At 44.5% G+C, this 17,901-nt stretch overlaps 1 protein-coding gene across 4 annotated transcripts in view; it reads left to right on the forward strand.

The window, feature by feature from the left end:
- LOC118374974 (pre-B-cell leukemia transcription factor-interacting protein 1-like) overlaps nucleotides 1–17,901 on the forward strand; it is a 38,916-nt gene that overhangs the window by 6,798 nt on the left and 14,217 nt on the right. For all 4 annotated transcript variants that reach the window (XM_052509653.1, XM_052509656.1, XM_052509655.1 and 1 more), the window contains 2 exons: nucleotides 12,709–12,791; nucleotides 12,992–13,082. In XM_052509653.1, coding sequence (XP_052365613.1) covers nucleotides 12,735–12,791; nucleotides 12,992–13,082 — 148 coding nt within the window. In that variant the 5' untranslated portion in view covers nucleotides 12,709–12,734. The remainder of the gene's footprint in view (nucleotides 1–12,708; nucleotides 12,792–12,991; nucleotides 13,083–17,901) is intronic.

The raw sequence follows: 17,901 nt of genomic DNA on the forward strand, positions 1-17,901 counted from the left end.
ACCTAGCCTCAGTGCAGTGGGCAGCTGGGAGAAGGTGCTCTTGTTCTCCATGAACTTTACAGTGTCCCAGAACTTTTTGGAGTTAGAGCTACAGGATGCAAATTTCTGCCTGAAGAAGCTGGGGCTTTGATGACAAAACAGATGGCACTGTGATCGACTGCATCCAATTTGCTGAGTGTTGTAGGCTATTTTGTAAATGACTTTGTTGAAGTCAAGGATTGGTAGGATAGTCAGTTTTACGAGGATATGTTTGGCAGCATGAGTGAAAGATACTTTTTTGTGAAATAGGAAGCGGATTCTAGATTTAATTTTGGATTAGAGATGCTTAATGTGAGTCTGGAAGGAGAGTTTACAGTCTAACCAGAATATGTGGACAACTACAAATACCAATTCAGGACCGTCCAGAGTAGTGATGCTGAAAAGGCGGGCAGGTGTGGGCAGCGAACGGTTGAAGAGCATGCATTTAGTTTTACTTGCATTTAAGAGCAGTTGGAGGCCACGGAAGGAGAGGTTAGTTAACAGTGTCCAAAAATGGGCCAGAAGTATACAGAATAAGTGTCTAATATCAGCTGAAAGCTTCAATTCTTGTTAATATAACTGCACTGTCCAATTTACAGTGGCTATTAATGCAAAAAAATGTCATGCTATTGTTTGAGGAGAGCTCCTAACAATATAACACTTTTTTCACCACGATAGGTTTGAAAAATTCACCTCTGAAGGTGAAATGTGTACTTCATTCTGAAATCTTGCTCTGATTTATCATCCGAAGGGTCCCAGAGATAACATGAAGTGTCGTTTTGTTAGATAAACTTTCATATCCTAAAAATGTCCATATGGCATGCACAATCAATTTCGTATTTCCACTCGGGGGGACAAGGTGAGCTCTAGAAAGAGGCCCGACTTGTTATTTAGAGTTGGATGACCGTTCAAAACGTGTTTTCCCAGTCCGAGCTCTTTTTTTACGTGTTCCCAGTTGTCTGGAACTCACTGAGGTCTGAGACTTCCCAGTTCTGGGTTTCCAGTTGTTTTGAATGCTGTATTTGCTCCAATTGTTTTTAATAATACGTTTATAAATGTGTCCCTGTAAAAATAAACTCAAACTGTAGAAGTCTGGGTTGACCGCATGGCTAATGTATTCACCCTTTTATGGCCCATGGTTTTTGAATGTTTATCCTTTTAAGCTTGGAAAAGAGACCCTTAAACCCAGACTTGGACTACACACCCTCTCCACTGAATAGCAGGCTACTGATTGCTTTGCAATGTTTGCAGTTAGCCACTGATTCCTTCCAAACCACTCATTGTTGAATTTGACATTTCCAACTTCTTGGGTAATGTTTATGTCCAATTTCCGATGAGCAACGATACATTTTATGTATAATTTCTCTTCATATGACAAGTATTGAAAGGATTTGCCAGTAGATTGTTGACTTGGTTCATGATTTTGACTGCTAGCTAGGACTTTGAAATGTTGACATGATCAGTCCAATCAAAGCTACGGTAGATATGTGATTTGACGACAAAGACCTTGAGCCTTCTTGGATGGGCACCCAAGGGGCTTGAATTTTCAAGCTCTACCTGTAGATTTTGCGGTGACTTAGTGTCCCCATGAGACACCTGCATTTTGGAGCTGCCTTAAGAAAGCAAAAAACAGACTGTATGTGGCTTTATTAACTCAATTATTGTTTGCAAACTGACATTAATGCCAAAATAACATGCAAAAAAAATCTGTACATGTGTTATTTGTATATTTTTTAGCTCTGCCCTGAATGATGGGTCGTCACTGCCTCTTTAAATGCTCCACAGTTAAGGCGCTGGCGCTCCTTCAGAATGCGTGTGTTTGATTGATTCACCAGGGCACTGTTCGCTCTTTCTGTCTTGGAGTCTATCTCATTGGCTCTATATTTAGCTAGGCTAATATCTATATTTAAGTCATTCCACGATATGCTCCACAATGCTCGTTGGCCCGAGGCGACGTTCAACAGGCCTCTCATGGGAAGAGCCTGATTAGAAGACCTAAATGACTGTGGGACAGAGAAGAGACATGGGGGACTAAAGTGTGTCATGCTGTGATCTGACAGAAGTGGCATGATTGAAGATGGTGTCAGACACAATGACAATAATAACCCGTATTGGAAGTAGCCCAGAAAGTCCAATTTAATTGAAGAACATACTTTTAAATGTAGACAGGACACTTTTCCCCCCTAATTTCAATAAAAGTGCTAATGCAGTTTATTGCGTCGTTTTAGAACCCTGTCCATTATTTTCAGTCAGTTGGTTTCTGCCCCAGTAATTTCAGCCTGAGTGGAGGTGCCTCCTGCACTGCCTGGCCAGACATAGAATCACAATGACTTGAACGGACTAGTAATCTAAAATCCACCATCCACCGAATGACAATAGAATTTGCCATTTTGTGCATGTGTAGTAGAACGTTGAGAAAGGCACAATAAAAGAGATTGTGGTTGGCATCAATTAATCGAACATTTAAAAAAATAATAATAATAATAATACCTGGCCTTCCTGTACGTAGTGTGGCTCTGGGTGTAGGCCAATCCACTGCTTCTTTGGGAATGTCTGTTCTACTAATTCTACAATGGCCCGAGCCATAGTAACCCCTGTCTCTGCCAAAGCATGCGTCAGCCAGTCAGAAGCCAGGGTAGCCACAATGCTACCAACACACACTATACGACTAATGAAGGACTGAATACACTCACAGGAGTGTGCACTTCATGTACACACACACACTTCCTGTGGATGTAAAAACAGATGATGTAAATGAGGAGTTTAAGCAACAGAATGAGGAGTGGAACAGTACTGTAGCATACTGATGCTGTAGGGCCTTCAGTAGCAGAATGAGGACAACACTGTAGCATACTGATGCTGTAGGGCCTTCAGTAGCAGAATGAGGACAGTACTGTAGCATACTGATGCTGTAGGGCCTTCAGTAGCAGAATGAGGACAACACTGTAGCATACTGATGCTGTAGGGCCTTCAGTAGCAGAATGAGGACAGTACTGTAGCATACTGATGCTGTAGGGCCTTCAGTAGCAGAATGAGGACAGTACTGTAGCATACTGATGCTGTAGGGCCTTCAGTAGCAGAATGAGGACAACACTGTAGCATACTGATGCTGTAGGGCCTTCAGTAGCAGAATGAGGAGTGGAACAGTACTGTAGCATACTGATGCTGTAGGGTCTTCAGTAGCAGAATGAGGACAACACTGTAGCATACTGATGCTGTAGGGCCTTCAGTAGCAGAATGAGGACAACACTGTAGCATACTGATGCTGTAGGGCCTTCAGTAGCAGAATGAGGAGTGGAACAGTACTGTAGCATACTGATGCTGTAGGGTCTTCAGTAGCAGAATGAGGACAACACTGTAGCATACTGATGCTGTAGGGCCTTCAGTAGCAGAATGAGGACAACACTGTAGCATACTGATGCTGTAGGGCCTTCAGTAGCAGAATGAGGAGTGGAACAGTACTGTAGCATACTGATGCTGTAGGGCCTTCAGTAGCAGAATGAGGACAACACTGTAGCATACTGATGCTGTAGGGCCTTCAGTAGCAGAATGAGGACAACACTGTAGCATACTGATGCTGTAGGGCCTTCAGTAGCAGAATGAGGACAGTACTGTAGCATACTGATGCTGTAGGGCCTTCAGTAGCAGAATGAGGACAACACTGTAGCATACTGATGCTGTAGGGCCTTCAGTAGCAGAATGAGGAGTGGAACAGTACTGTAGCATACTGATGCTGTAGGGTCTTCAGTAGCAGAATGAGGACAACACTGTAGCATACTGATGCTGTAGGGCCTTCAGTAGCAGAATGAGGACAGTACTGTAGCATACTGATGCTGTAGGGCATTCAGTAGCAGAATGAGGACAGTACTGTAGCATACTGATGCTGTAGGGCCTTCAGTAGCAGAATGAGGACAGTACTGTAGCATACTGATGCTGTAGGGACTTCAGTAGCAGAATGAGGACAGTACTGTAGCATACTGATGCTGTAGGGCCTTCAGTAGCAGAATGAGGACAACACTGTAGCATACTGATGCTGTAGGGCCTTCAGTAGCAGAATGAGGACAACACTGTAGCATACTGATGCTGTAGGGCCTTCAGTAGCAGAATGAGGACAACACTGTAGCATACTGATTCTGTAGGGCCTTCAGTAGCAGAATGAGGACAGTACTGTAGCATACTGATGCTGTAGGGCCTTCAGTAGCAGAATGAGGACAGTACTGTAGCATACTGATGCTGTAGGGCATTCAGTAGCAGAATGAGGACAACACTGTAGCATACTGATTCTGTAGGGCCTTCAGTAGCAGAATGAGGACAGTACTGTAGCATACTGATGCTGTAGGGCATTCAGTAGCAGAATGAGGACAACACTGTAGCATACTGATTCTGTAGGGCCTTCAGTAGCAGAATGAGGACAGTACTGTAGCATACTGATGCTGTAGGGCCTTCAGTAGCAGAATGAGGACAACACTGTAGCATACTGATGCTGTAGGGCCTTCAGTAGCAGAATGAGGACAGTACTGTAGCATACTGATGCTGTAGGGCCTTCAGTAGCAGAATGAGGACAGTACTGTAGCATACTGATGCTGTAGGGCCTTCAGTAGCAGAATGAGGACAACACTGTAGCATACTGATGCTGTAGGGCCTTCAGTAGCAGAATGAGGACAGTACTGTAGCATACTGATGCTGTAGGGCCTTCAGTAGCAGAATGAGGACAGTACTGTAGCATACTGATGCTGTAGGGCCTTCAGAGATTCAAACCAGCAACCTTTCGATTACTGACCCAACGCTCATAGCCACTAGGCTCCTGCCGCCCCTATAGTGTTGAACTGTACTGTATCATACTGACTCTATAAGGCCTTCAGTAACAGAATGAGAAGTGGAACAGTGAACTACTGTATCATACTGACTCTGTAAGGCCTTCAGTAACAGAATGAGAAGTGGAACAGTGAACTACTGTATCATACTGACTCTGTAAGGCCTTCAGTAACAGAATGAGAAGTGGAACAGTGAACTACTGTATCATACTGACTCTGTAAGGCCTTCAGTAACAGAATGAGAAGTGGAACAGTGAACTACTGTATCATACTGACTCTGTAAGGCCTTCAGTAACAGAATGAGAAGTGGAACAGTGAACTACTGTATCATACTGACTCTGTAAGGCCTTCAGTAACAGAATGAGAAGTGGAACAGTGAACTACTGTATCATACTGACTCTGTAAGGCCTTCAGTAACAGAATGAGAAGTGGAACAGTGAACTACTGTATCATACTGACTCTGTAAGGCCTTCAGTAACAGAATGAGAAGTGGAACAGTGAACTACTGTATCATACTGACTCTGTAAGGCCTTCAGTAACAGAATGAGAAGTGGAACAGTGAACTACTGTATCATACTGACTCTGTAAGGCCTTCAGTAACAGAATGAGAAGTGGAACAGTGAACTGCACTGTATCATACTGACTCTGTAAGGCCTTCAGTAACAGAATGAGAAGTGGAACAGTGAACTACTGTATCATACTGACTCTGTAAGGCCTTCAGTAACAGAATGAGAAGTGGAACAGTGAACTACTGTAACATACTGACTCTGTAAGGCCTTCAGTAACAGAATGAGAAGTGGAACAGTGAACTACTGTATCATACTGACTCTGTAAGGCCTTCAGTAACAGAATGAGAAGTGGAACAGTGAACTACTGTATCATACTGACTCTGTAAGGCCTTCAGTAACAGAATGAGAAGTGGAACAGTGAACTACTGCTGGTGTTGTGTGTTCCTTCCTTCCAAACAACTCAACTGTAGTTTCATCTGTCCACACACAGTGTTTTGTGTTCCTTCCTTCCAAACAACTCAACTGTAGTTTCATCTGTCCACACACAGTGTTGTGTTCCTTCCTTCCAAACAACTCAACTGTAGTTTCATCTGTCCACACACAGTGTTGTGTGTTCCTTCCTTCCAAACAACTCAACTGTAGTTTCATCTGTCCACACACAGTGTTTGTGTGTTCCTTCAGTGTTGTGTTCCTTCCTTCCAAACAACTCAACTGTAGTTTCATCTGTCCACACACAGTGTTGTGTGTTCCTTCCTTCCAAACAACTCAACTGTAGTTTCATCTGTCCACACACAGTGTTGTGTGTTCCTTCCTTCCAAACAACTCAACTGTAGTTTCATCTGTCCACACACAGTGTTGTGTGTTCCTTCCTTCCAAACAACTCAACTGTAGTTTCATCTGTCCACACACAGTGTTGTGTGTTCCTTCCTTCCAAACAACTCAACTGTAGTTTCATCTGTCCACACACAGTGTTGTGTGTTCCTTCCTTCCAAACAACTCAACTGTAGTTTCATCTGTCCACACACAGTGTTGTGTGTTCCTTCCTTCCAAACAACTCAACTGTAGTTTCATCTGTCCACACACAGTGTTGTGTGTTCCTTCCAAACAACTCAACTGTAGTTTCATCTGTCCACACACAGTGTTGTGTGTTCCTTCCTTCCAAACAACTCAACTGTAGTTTCATCTGTCCACACACAGTGTTGTGTGTTCCTTCCTTCCAAACAACTCAACTGTAGTTTCATCTGTCCACACACAGTGTTGTGTGTTCCTTCCTTCAAACAACTCAACTGTAGTTTCATCTGTCCACACACAGTGTTGTGTGTTCCTTCCTTCCAAACAACTCAACTGTAGTTTCATCTCTCCACACACAGTGTTGTGTTCCTTCCAAACAACTCAACTGTAGTTTCATCTGTCCACACACAGTGTTGTGTGTTCCTTCCTTCCAAACAACTCAACTGTAGTTTCATCTGTCCACACACAGTGTTGTGTGTTCCTTCCTTCCAAACAACTCAACTGTAGTTTCATCTGTCCACACACAGTGTTGTGTGTTCCTTCCTTCCAAACAACTCAACTGTAGTTTCATCTCTCCACACACAGTGTTTTGTGTTCCTTCCTTCCAAACAACTCAACTGTAGTTTCATCTCTCCACACACAGTGTTGTGTGTTCCTTCCTTCCAAACAACTCAACTGTAGTTTCATCTGTCCACACACAGTGTTGTGTGTTCCTTCCTTCCAAACAACTCAACTGTAGTTTCATCTGTCCACACACAGTGTTGTGTGTTCCTTCCTTCCAAACAACTCAACTGTAGTTTCATCTGTCCACACACAGTGTTGTGTGTTCCTTCCTTCAAACAACTCAACTGTAGTTTCATCTGTCCACACACAGTGTTTTGTGTTCCTTCCAAACAACTCAACTGTAGTTTCATCTGTCCACACACAGTGTTGTGTGTTCCTTCCAAACAACTCAACTGTAGTTTCATCTGTCCACACACAGTGTTGTGTGTTCCTTCCTTCCAAACAACTCAACTGTAGTTTCATCTGTCCACACACAGTGTTGTGTGTTCCTTCCTTCCAAACAACTCAACTGTAGTTTCATCTTCCTTCCAAACAACAACAGTGTTGTGTGTTCCTTCCTTCCAAACAACTCAACTGTAGTTTCATCTGTCCACACACAGTGTTGTGTGTTCCTTCCTTCAAACAACTCAACTGTAGTTTCATCTATCCACACACAGTGTTGTGTGTTCCTTCCTTCCAAACAACTCAACTGTAGTTTCATCTCTCCACACACAGTGTTGTGTGTTCCTTCCTTCCAAACAACTCAACTGTAGTTTCATCTGTCCACACACAGTGTTGTGTGTTCCTTCCTTCAAACAACTCAACTGTAGTTTCATCTGTCCACACACAGTGTTGTGTGTTCCTTCCTTCCAAACAACTCAACTGTAGTTTCATCTGTCCACACACAGTGTTGTGTGTTCCTTCCTTCCAAACAACTCAACTGTAGTTTCATCTGTCCACACACAGTGTTGTGTGTTCCTTCCTTCCAAACAACTCAACTGTAGTTTCATCTGTCCACACACAGTGTTGTGTGTTCCTTCCTTCCAAACAACTCAACTGTAGTTTCATCTGTCCACACACAGTGTTGTGTGTTCCTTCCTTCAAACAACTCAACTGTAGTTTCATCTGTCCACACACAGTGTTGTGTGTTCCTTCCTTCAAACAACTCAACTGTAGTTTCATCTGTCCACACACAGTGTTGTGTGTTCCTTCCTTCCAAACAACTCAACTGTAGTTTCATCTGTCCACACACAGTGTTTTGTGTTCCTTCCTTCCAAACAACTCAACTGTAGTTTCATCTGTCCACACACAGTGTTTTGTGTTCCTTCCTTCCAAACAACTCAACTGTAGTTTCATCTGTCCACACACAGTGTTTTGTGTTCCTTCCTTCCAAACAACTCAACTGTAGTTTCATCTGTCCACACACAGTGTTGTGTGTTCCTTCCTTCCAAACAACTCAACTGTAGTTTCATCTGTCCACACACAGTGTTTTGTGTTCCTTCCTTCCAAACAACTCAACTGTAGTTTCATCTGTCCACACACAGTGTTTTGTGTTCCTTCCTTCCAAACAACTCAACTGTAGTTTCATCTGTCCACACACAGTGTTTTGTGTTCCTTCCTTCCAAACAACTCAACTGTAGTTTCATCTGTCCACACACAGTGTTGTGTGTTCCTTCCTTCCAAACAACTCAACTGTAGTTTCATCTGTCCACACACAGTGTTGTGTGTTCCTTCCTTCCAAACAACTCAACTGTAGTTTCATCTGTCCACACACAGTGTTGTGTGTTCCTTCCTTCCAAACAACTCAACTGTAGTTTCATCTGTCCACACACAGTGTTGTGTGTTCCTTCCTTCCAAACAACTCAACTGTAGTTTCATCTGTCCACACACAGTGTTGTGTGTTCCTTCCTTCCAAACAACTCAACTGTAGTTTCATCTGTCCACACACAGTGTTGTGTGTTCCTTCCAAACAACTCAACTGTAGTTTCATCTGTCCACACACAGTGTTGTGTGTTCCTTCCTTCCAAACAACTCAACTGTAGTTTCATCTGTCCACACACAGTGTTTTGTGTTCCTTCCTTCCAAACAACTCAACTGTAGTTTCATCTGTCCACACACAGTGTTGTGTGTTCCTTCCAAACAACTCAACTGTAGTTTCATCTGTCCACACACAGTGTTGTGTGTTCCTTCCTTCAAACAACTCAACTGTAGTTTCATCTGTCCACACACAGTGTTGTGTGTTCCTTCCTTCCAAACAACTCAACTGTAGTTTCATCTGTCCACACACAGTGTTGTGTGTTCCTTCCTTCCAAACAACTCAACTGTAGTTTCATCTGTCCACACACAGTGTTGTGTGTTCCTTCCTTCCAAACAACTCAACTGTAGTTTCATCTGTCCACACACAGTGTTGTGTGTTCCTTCCTTCCAAACAACTCAACTGTAGTTTCATCTGTCCACACACAGTGTTGTGTGTTCCTTCCAAACAACTCAACTGTAGTTTCATCTGTCCACACACAGTGTTGTGTGTTCCTTCCTTCCAAACAACTCAACTGTAGTTTCATCTGTCCACACACAGTGTTGTGTGTTCCTTCCTTCCAAACAACTCAACTGTAGTTTCATCTGTCCACACACAGTGTTGTGTGTTCCTTCCTTCCAAACAACTCAACTGTAGTTTCATCTGTCCACACACAGTGTTGTGTGTTCCTTCCTTCCAAACAACTCAACTGTAGTTTCATCTGTCCACACACAGTGTTGTGTGTTCCTTCCTTCCAAACAACTCAACTGTAGTTTCATCTGTCCACACACAGTGTTGTGTTCCTTCCTTCCAAACAACTCAACTGTAGTTTCATCTGTCCACACACAGTGTTGTGTGTTCCTTCCTTCAAACAACTCAACTGTAGTTTCATCTGTCCACACACAGTGTTGTGTTCCTTCCTTCCAAACAACTCAACTGTAGTTTCATCTGTCCACACACAGTGTTGTGTGTTCCTTCCTTCAAACAACTCAACTGTAGTTTCATCTGTCCACACACAGTGTGTGTGTTCCTTCCAAACAACTCAACTGTAGTTTCATCTGTCCACACACAGTGTTGTGTGTTCCTTCCTTCCAAACAACTCAACTGTAGTTTCATCTGTCCACACACAGTGTTGTGTGTTCCTTCCAAACAACTCAACTGTAGTTTCATCTGTCCACACACAGTGTTGTGTTCCTTCCTTCAAACAACTCAACTGTAGTTTCATCTGTCCACACACAGTGTTGTGTGTTCCTTCCTTCCAAACAACTCAACTGTAGTTTCATCTGTCCACACACAGTGTTGTGTGTTCCTTCCAAACAACTCAACTGTAGTTTCATCTGTCCACACACAGTGTTGTGTGTTCCTTCCTTCCAAACAACTCAACTGTAGTTTCATCTGTCCACACACAGTGTTGTGTGTTCCTTCCTTCCAAACAACTCAACTGTAGTTTCATCTGTCCACACACAGTGTTGTGTGTTCCTTCCTTCCAAACAACTCAACTGTAGTTTCATCTGTCCACACACAGTGTTGTGTGTTCCTTCCAAACAACTCAACTGTAGTTTCATCTGTCCACACACAGTGTTGTGTGTTCCTTCCTTCCAAACAACTCAACTGTAGTTTCATCTCTCCACACACAGTGTTGTGTTCCTTCCTTCAAACAACTCAACTGTAGTTTCATCTGTCCACACACAGTGTTGTGTGTTCCTTCCTTCCAAACAACTCAACTGTAGTTTCATCTGTCCACACACAGTGTTGTGTGTTCCTTCCTTCCAAACAACTCAACTGTAGTTTCATCTGTCCACACACAGTGTTGTGTGTTCAGTGTTGTGTGTTCCTTCCTTCCAAACAACTCAACTGTAGTTTCATCTCTCCACACACAGTGTTGTGTGTTCCTTCCTTCCAAACAACTCAACTGTAGTTTCATCTCTCCACACACAGTGTTGTGTTCCTTCCAAACAACTCAACTGTAGTTTCATCTGTCCACACACAGTGTTTTGTGTTCCTTCCTTCCAAACAACTCAACTGTAGTTTCATCTGTCCACACAGTGTTGTGTGTTCCTTCCTTCCAAACAACTCAACTGTAGTTTCATCTCTCCACACACAGTGTTGTGTGTTCCTTCCTTCCAAACAACTCAACTGTAGTTTCATCTCTCCACACACAGTGTTTTGTGTTCCTTCCTTCCAAACAACTCAACTGTAGTTTCATCTGTCCACACAGTGTTGTGTGTTCCTTCCTTCCAAACAACTCAACTGTAGTTTCATCTGTCCACACACAGTGTTGTGTTCCTTCCAAACAACTCAACTGTAGTTTCATCTGTCCACACACAGTGTTGTGTGTTCCTTCCTTCCAAACAACTCAACTGTAGTTTCATCTGTCCACACACAGTGTTGTGTGTTCCTTCCCAAACAACTCAACTGTAGTTTCATCTGTCCACACACAGTGTTGTGTGTTCCTTCCTTCCAAACAACTCAACTGTAGTTTCATCTCTCCACACACAGTGTTGTGTGTTCCTTCCTTCCAAACAACTCAACTGTAGTTTCATCTGTCCACACACAGTGTTGTGTGTTCCTTCCTTCCAAACAACTCAACTGTAGTTTCATCTGTCCACACACAGTGTTGTGTGTTCCTTCCTTCCAAACAACTCAACTGTAGTTTCATCTGTCCACAGAATATTTTGCCAGTAGCGCTGTGGAATATCCAGCTGCTCTTTTGCGAACTTCAGATGTGCAGCAATTGTTTTTTTGGACAGCAGTGGCATCTTTCGTGGTGTTCTCCCATGAACACCATTCTTCTTTTATGTATCGTAGATTCGTCAACAGAGATGTTAGCATGTTCCAGAGATTTCTGGAAGTCTTTAGCTGAGACTCTAGGTTTCTTCTTAAGCCCCATTGAGCATTCTGCTCTGTGCTCTTGCAGTCATCTTTGCTGAACTTTCTCCATTTACATCAAAGCTTTTAGAGGTATTGTTGTAACCCTTTCCAGATTTATGCAAGTCAACAATTCTTAATCTTGGGTCTTCTGAGATCTCATTTGTTCGATGCATGGTTCACTTCGGGCAATGCTTCTTGTGAATAGCAAACTCAAATTTTGTGAGTTATTTTTTTATATAGGGCAGGGCAGCTCTAACCAACATCTCCAATCTCATCTCAGTGATTGGACTCCAGGTTAGTCATTAGCCTAGGGGGGTTCACATACTTTTCCAACCTACACTGTGAATGTTTAAATTATGTATTCAATAATTTGTGTTATTAATTTAAGCAGACTGTTTGTCTATTGTTGTGACTTAGATGAAAATCAGATCAAATGTTATGACTAATTTATGCAGAAATCCAGGTAATTCCAAAGGGTTCACATACTTTTTCTTGCCACTATGTTTGACTAAAATAATCATTTCAAACCTTGCTTACCTTTGTGTACAACCACATGTCTCTCTGTTATACATGGGAATCCTTACAACAGACGTATTGAATTAAAATCTCTTGGAGCTGATTTCCTGCTGTTTTTACAGTCTTTTTAGTATCTGTACATAAAGTCTATAGCAACACTATTCAGGCCCTGGGGGCCTCTCTGCAGTACTGCTGCCTTTCTCCTCTCCCTCTGGCCCTTACTCTGGCCCTTACTCTATCAATGTCATGTAATCGCCCATGACAGGCACACACTTGGTTTCCCAGGTTTAAATCAGTTGAAGGAAAGAATGAAAACCATTAAACTGTGGACCTTGAGGCCAGGATTTCAATATTGCTGGCCTACTGTAGGCCTATCTACAGCCTGTGCTGAAGTACTGTGTCTGACTTGCAGGTGCTGGTCAGAGCCACGAGGGGGCAATGTCTGGCAGCAGTGGTGCTGCCAACAGCAGTAGCTGGACTGTCCTCACAGCTGAGGTACGCTCTCTTTACACTTTAGTTTCATCTCTCCCACACAGTGTGTGTTCCTTCCTTCCAAACAACTCAACTGTGTGTGTGTGTGTGTGTGTGTGTGTGTGTGTGTGTGTGTGTGTGTGTGTGTGTGTGTGTGTGTGTGTGTGTGTGTGTGTGTGTGTGTGTGCGTGCAATTATGGGTCAATTAAATGTGTGTGTCTCAGGAGACTGTTGCTGAGACACTGAGGCCTGTAGCGGAGGGAACAGAACACCATGAAGAAACACCCAGTCATACTGCTGCAGAGAAACCTACAGGTACACCCAGTCATACTGCTGCAGAGAAACCTACAGGTACACCCAGTCATACTGCTGCAGAGAAACCTACAGGTACTCAACTGTAGTTTCATCTGTCCACCCAGTCATACTGCTGCAGAGAAACCTACAGGTACACCTGTCCACACAGTGTTGTGTGTTCCTTCCTTCAAACACTCAACTGTCATACTGCTGCAGAGAAACCTACAGGTACACCCAGTCATACTGCTGCAGAGAAACCTACAGGTACACCCAGTCATACTGCTGCAGAGAAACCTACAGGTACACCCAGTCATACTGCTGCAGAGAAACCTACAGGTACACCCAGTCATACTGCTGCAGAGAAACCTACAGGTACACCCAGTCATACTGCTGCAGAGAAACCTACAGGTACACCCAGTCATACTGCTGCAGAGAAACCTACAGGTACACCCAGTCATACTGCTGCAGAGAAACCTACAGGTACACCCAGTCATACTGCTGCAGAGAAACCTACAGGTACACCCAGTCATACTGCTGCAGAGAAACCTACAGGTACACCCAGTCATACTGCTGCAGAGAAACCTACAGGTACACCCAGTCATACTGCTGCAGAGAAACCTACAGGTACACCCAGTCATACTGCTGCAGAGAAACCTACAGGTACACCCAGTCATACTGCTGCAGAGAAACCTACAGGTACACCCAGTCATACTGCTGCAGAGAAACCTACAGGTACACCCAGTCATACTGCTGCAGAGAAACCTACAGGTACACCCAGTCATACTGCTGCAGAGAAACCTACAGGTACACCCAGTCATACTGCTGCAGAGAAACCTACAGGTACACCCAGTCATACTGCTGCAGAGAAACCTACAGGTACACCCAGTCATACTGCAGAGAAACCTACAGGTACACCCAGTCATACTGCTGCAGAGAAACCTACAGGTACACCCAGTCATACTGCTGCAGAGAAACCTACAGGTACACCCAGTCATACTGCTGCAGAGAAACCTACAGGTACACCCAGTCATACTGCTGCAGAGAAACCTACAGGTACACCCAGTCATACTGCTGCAGAGAAACCTACAGGTACACCCAGTCATACTGCTGCAGAGAAACCTACAGGTACACCCAGTCATACTGCTGCAGAGAAACCTACAGGTACACCCAGTCATACTGCTGCAGAGAAACCTACAGGTACACCCAGTCATACTGCTGCAGAGAAACCTACAGGTACACCCAGTCATACTGCTGCAGGGAAACCTACAGGTACACCCAGTCATACTGCTGCAGGGAAACCTACAGGTACACCCAGTCATACTGCTGCAGAGAAACCTACAGGTACACCCAGTCATACTGCTGCAGAGAAACCTACAGGTACACCCAGTCATACTGCTGCAGAGAAACCTACAGGTACACCCAGTCATACTGCTGCAGAGAAACCTACAGGTACACTCCAGTCATACTGCTGCAGAGAAACCTACAGGTACACCAGTCATACTGCTGCAGAGAAACCTACAGGTACACCCAGTCATACTGCTGCAGAGAAACCTACAGGTACACCCAGTCATACTGCTGCAGAGAAACCTACAGGTACACCCAGTCATACTGCTGCAGAGAAACCTACAGGTACACCCAGTCATACTGCTGCAGAGAAACCTACAGGTACACCCAGTCATACTGCTGCAGAGAAACCTACAGGTACACCCAGTCATACTGCTGCAGAGAAACCTACAGGTACACCCAGTCATACTGCTGCAGAGAAACCTACAGGTACACCCAGTCATACTGCTGCAGAGAAAACAGTCATACAGGAAACCTACACCCAGTCATACTGCTGCAGAGAAACCTACAGGTACACCCAGTCATACTGCTGCAGAGAAACCTACAGGTACACCCAGTCATACTGCTGCAGAGAAACCTACAGGTACACCCAGTCATACTGCTGCAGAGAAACCTACAGGTACACCCAGTCATACTGCTGCAGAGAAACCTACAGGTACACCCAGTCATACTGCTGCAGAGAAACCTACAGGTACACCCAGTCATACTGCTGCAGAGAAACCTACAGGTACACCCAGTCATACTGCTGCAGAGAAACCTACAGGTACACCCAGTCATACTGCTGCAGAGAAACCTACAGGTACACCCAGTCATACTGCTGCAGAGAAACCTACAGGTACACCCAGTCATACTGCTGCAGAGAAACCTACAGGTACACCCAGTCATACTGCTGCAGAGAAACCTACAGGTACACTCCAGTCATACTGCTGCAGAGAAACCTACAGGTACACCCAGTCATACTGCTGCAGAGAAACCTACAGGTACACCCAGTCATACTGCTGCAGAGAAACCTACAGGTACACCCAGTCATACTGCTGCAGAGAAACCTACAGGTACACCCAGTCATACTGCTGCAGAGAAACCTACAGGTACACCCAGTCATACTGCTGCAGAGAAACCTACAGGTACACCCAGTCATACTGCCGCAGAGAAACCTACAGGTACACCCAGTCATACTGCCGCAGAGAAACCTACAGGTACACCCAGTCATACTGCCGCAGAGAAACCTACAGGTACACCCAGTCATACTGCCGCAGAGAAACCTACAGGTACACCCAGTCATACTGCCGCAGAGAAACCTACAGGTACACCCAGTCATACTGCCGCAGAGAAACCTACAGGTACACCCAGTCATACTGCCGCAGAGAAACCTACAGGTACACCCAGTCATACTGCCGCAGAGAAACCTACAGGTACACCCAGTCATACTGCCGCAGAGAAACCTACAGGTACACCCAGTCATACTGCTGCAGAGAAACCTACAGGTACACCCAGTCATACTGCTGCAGAGAAACCTACAGGTACACCCAGTCATACTGCTGCAGAGAAACCTACAGGTACACCCAGTCATACTGCTGCAGAGAAACCTACAGGTACACCCAGTCATACTGCTGCAGAGAAACCTACAGGTACACTCAGTCATACTGCTGCAGAGAAACCTACAGGTACACTCAGTCATACTGCTGCAGAGAAACCTACAGGTACACCCAGTCATACTGCTGCAGAGAAACCTACAGGTACACCCAGTCATACTGCTGCAGAGAAACCTACAGGTACACTCAGTCATACTGCTGCAGAGAAACCTACAGGTACACCCAGTCATACTGCTGCAGAGAAACCTACAGGTACACCCAGTCATACTGCTGCAGAGAAACCTACAGGTACACCCAGTCATACTGCTGCAGAGAAACCTACAGGTACACCCAGTCATACTGCTGCAGAGAAACCTACAGGTACACCCAGTCATACTGCTGCAGAGAAACCTACAGGTACACCCAGTCATACTGCCGCAGAGAAACCTACAGGTACACGCAGTCATACTGCCGCAGAGAAACCTACAGGTACACCCAGTCATACTGCCGCAGAGAAACCTACAGGTACACCCAGTCATACTGCTGCAGAGAAACCTACAGGTACACCCAGTCATACTGCTGCAGAGAAACCTACAGGTACACCCAGTCATACTGCTGCAGAGAAACCTACAGGTACACCCAGTCATACTGCTGCAGAGAAACCTACAGGTACACCCAGTCATACTGCTGCAGAGAAACCTACAGGTACACCCAGTCATACTGCCGCAGAGAAACCTACAGGTGTACCCAGTTATACAGTGAGCACCAAAAGTATTGGACATATTTTGGCTCTGTACTCCAGCACTTTGGATTTGAAATGAGGTTAAAGTGCAGACTGTCAAGCTTTGATTTGAGGGTATTTTCACACATATTGGGTGAACTGTGTAGAATTAACAGCACTTGTTGTACATAGTACCCCTAGTATAGGGAACAAATTCACTTCTCAAATCACAATGTATTTGTCACGTACACATGGTTAGCAGATGTTAATGCGAGTGTAGAACATGCTTGTGCTTCTAGTTCCAACCATGCAATAATATGTAACAAGTAATCTAACCTAACAATTTCGCAACAACTTCCTTATATCCACACACACAAGTGTAAAGGAATTAATAAGAATATGTACATAAAAATATATGAATGAGTGATGGCCGAACGGCATAGGCAAGATGCAGTAGATGGTATAGAGTACAATACAATACATACATATGAGATGAGTAATGTAGGGTATGTAAACATTATATTAAGTGGCATTGTTTAAAGTGGATAGTGATACATTTATTTCATCCATTTTTCCATTATTAAAGTGGCTTGAGTTGAGTCAGTATGTTGGCAGCAGCCAGTTAGTGGTGGCTGTTTAACAGTCTGATGGCCTTGAGATAGAAGCTGTTTTTCAGTCTCTCGGTCCCAGCTTTGATGCACTTGTACTGACCTCGCCTTCTGGATGATAGCGGGGTGAACAGGCAGTGGCTCGGGTGGTTGTTGTCCTTGATGATCTTTATGGCCTTCCTGTAACATCGGGTGGTTTAGGTGTCCTGGAGGGCAGGTAGTTTGCAGCCGGTGATGCGTTGTGCAGACCTCACCACCCTCTGGAGAGCCTTACGGTTGTGGGCGGTGCAGTTGCCGTACCAGGCGGTGATACAGCCCGACAGGATGCTCTCAATTGTGCATCTGTAAAAGTTTGTGTGTTTTTGGTGACAAGCCGAATTTCTTCAGCCTCCTGAGGTTGAAGAGACGCTGCTGCGCCTTCTTCACCATACTGTCTGTGTGGGTGGACTATTTCAGTTTGTCCGTGATGTGTACGCTGAGGAACTTAACTTCCCACCTTCTCCACTACTGTCCCATTGATGTGGATAGGGGGCTGCTCCCTCTGCTGTTTCCTGAAGCCAACGATCATCTCCTTTGTTTTGTTGAGTGTGAGGTTA

This window comes from Oncorhynchus keta, unplaced genomic scaffold (genome assembly GCF_023373465.1).
Source record: "Oncorhynchus keta strain PuntledgeMale-10-30-2019 unplaced genomic scaffold, Oket_V2 Un_contig_4917_pilon_pilon, whole genome shotgun sequence".
Lineage (NCBI taxonomy): Eukaryota > Metazoa > Chordata > Actinopteri > Salmoniformes > Salmonidae > Oncorhynchus > Oncorhynchus keta.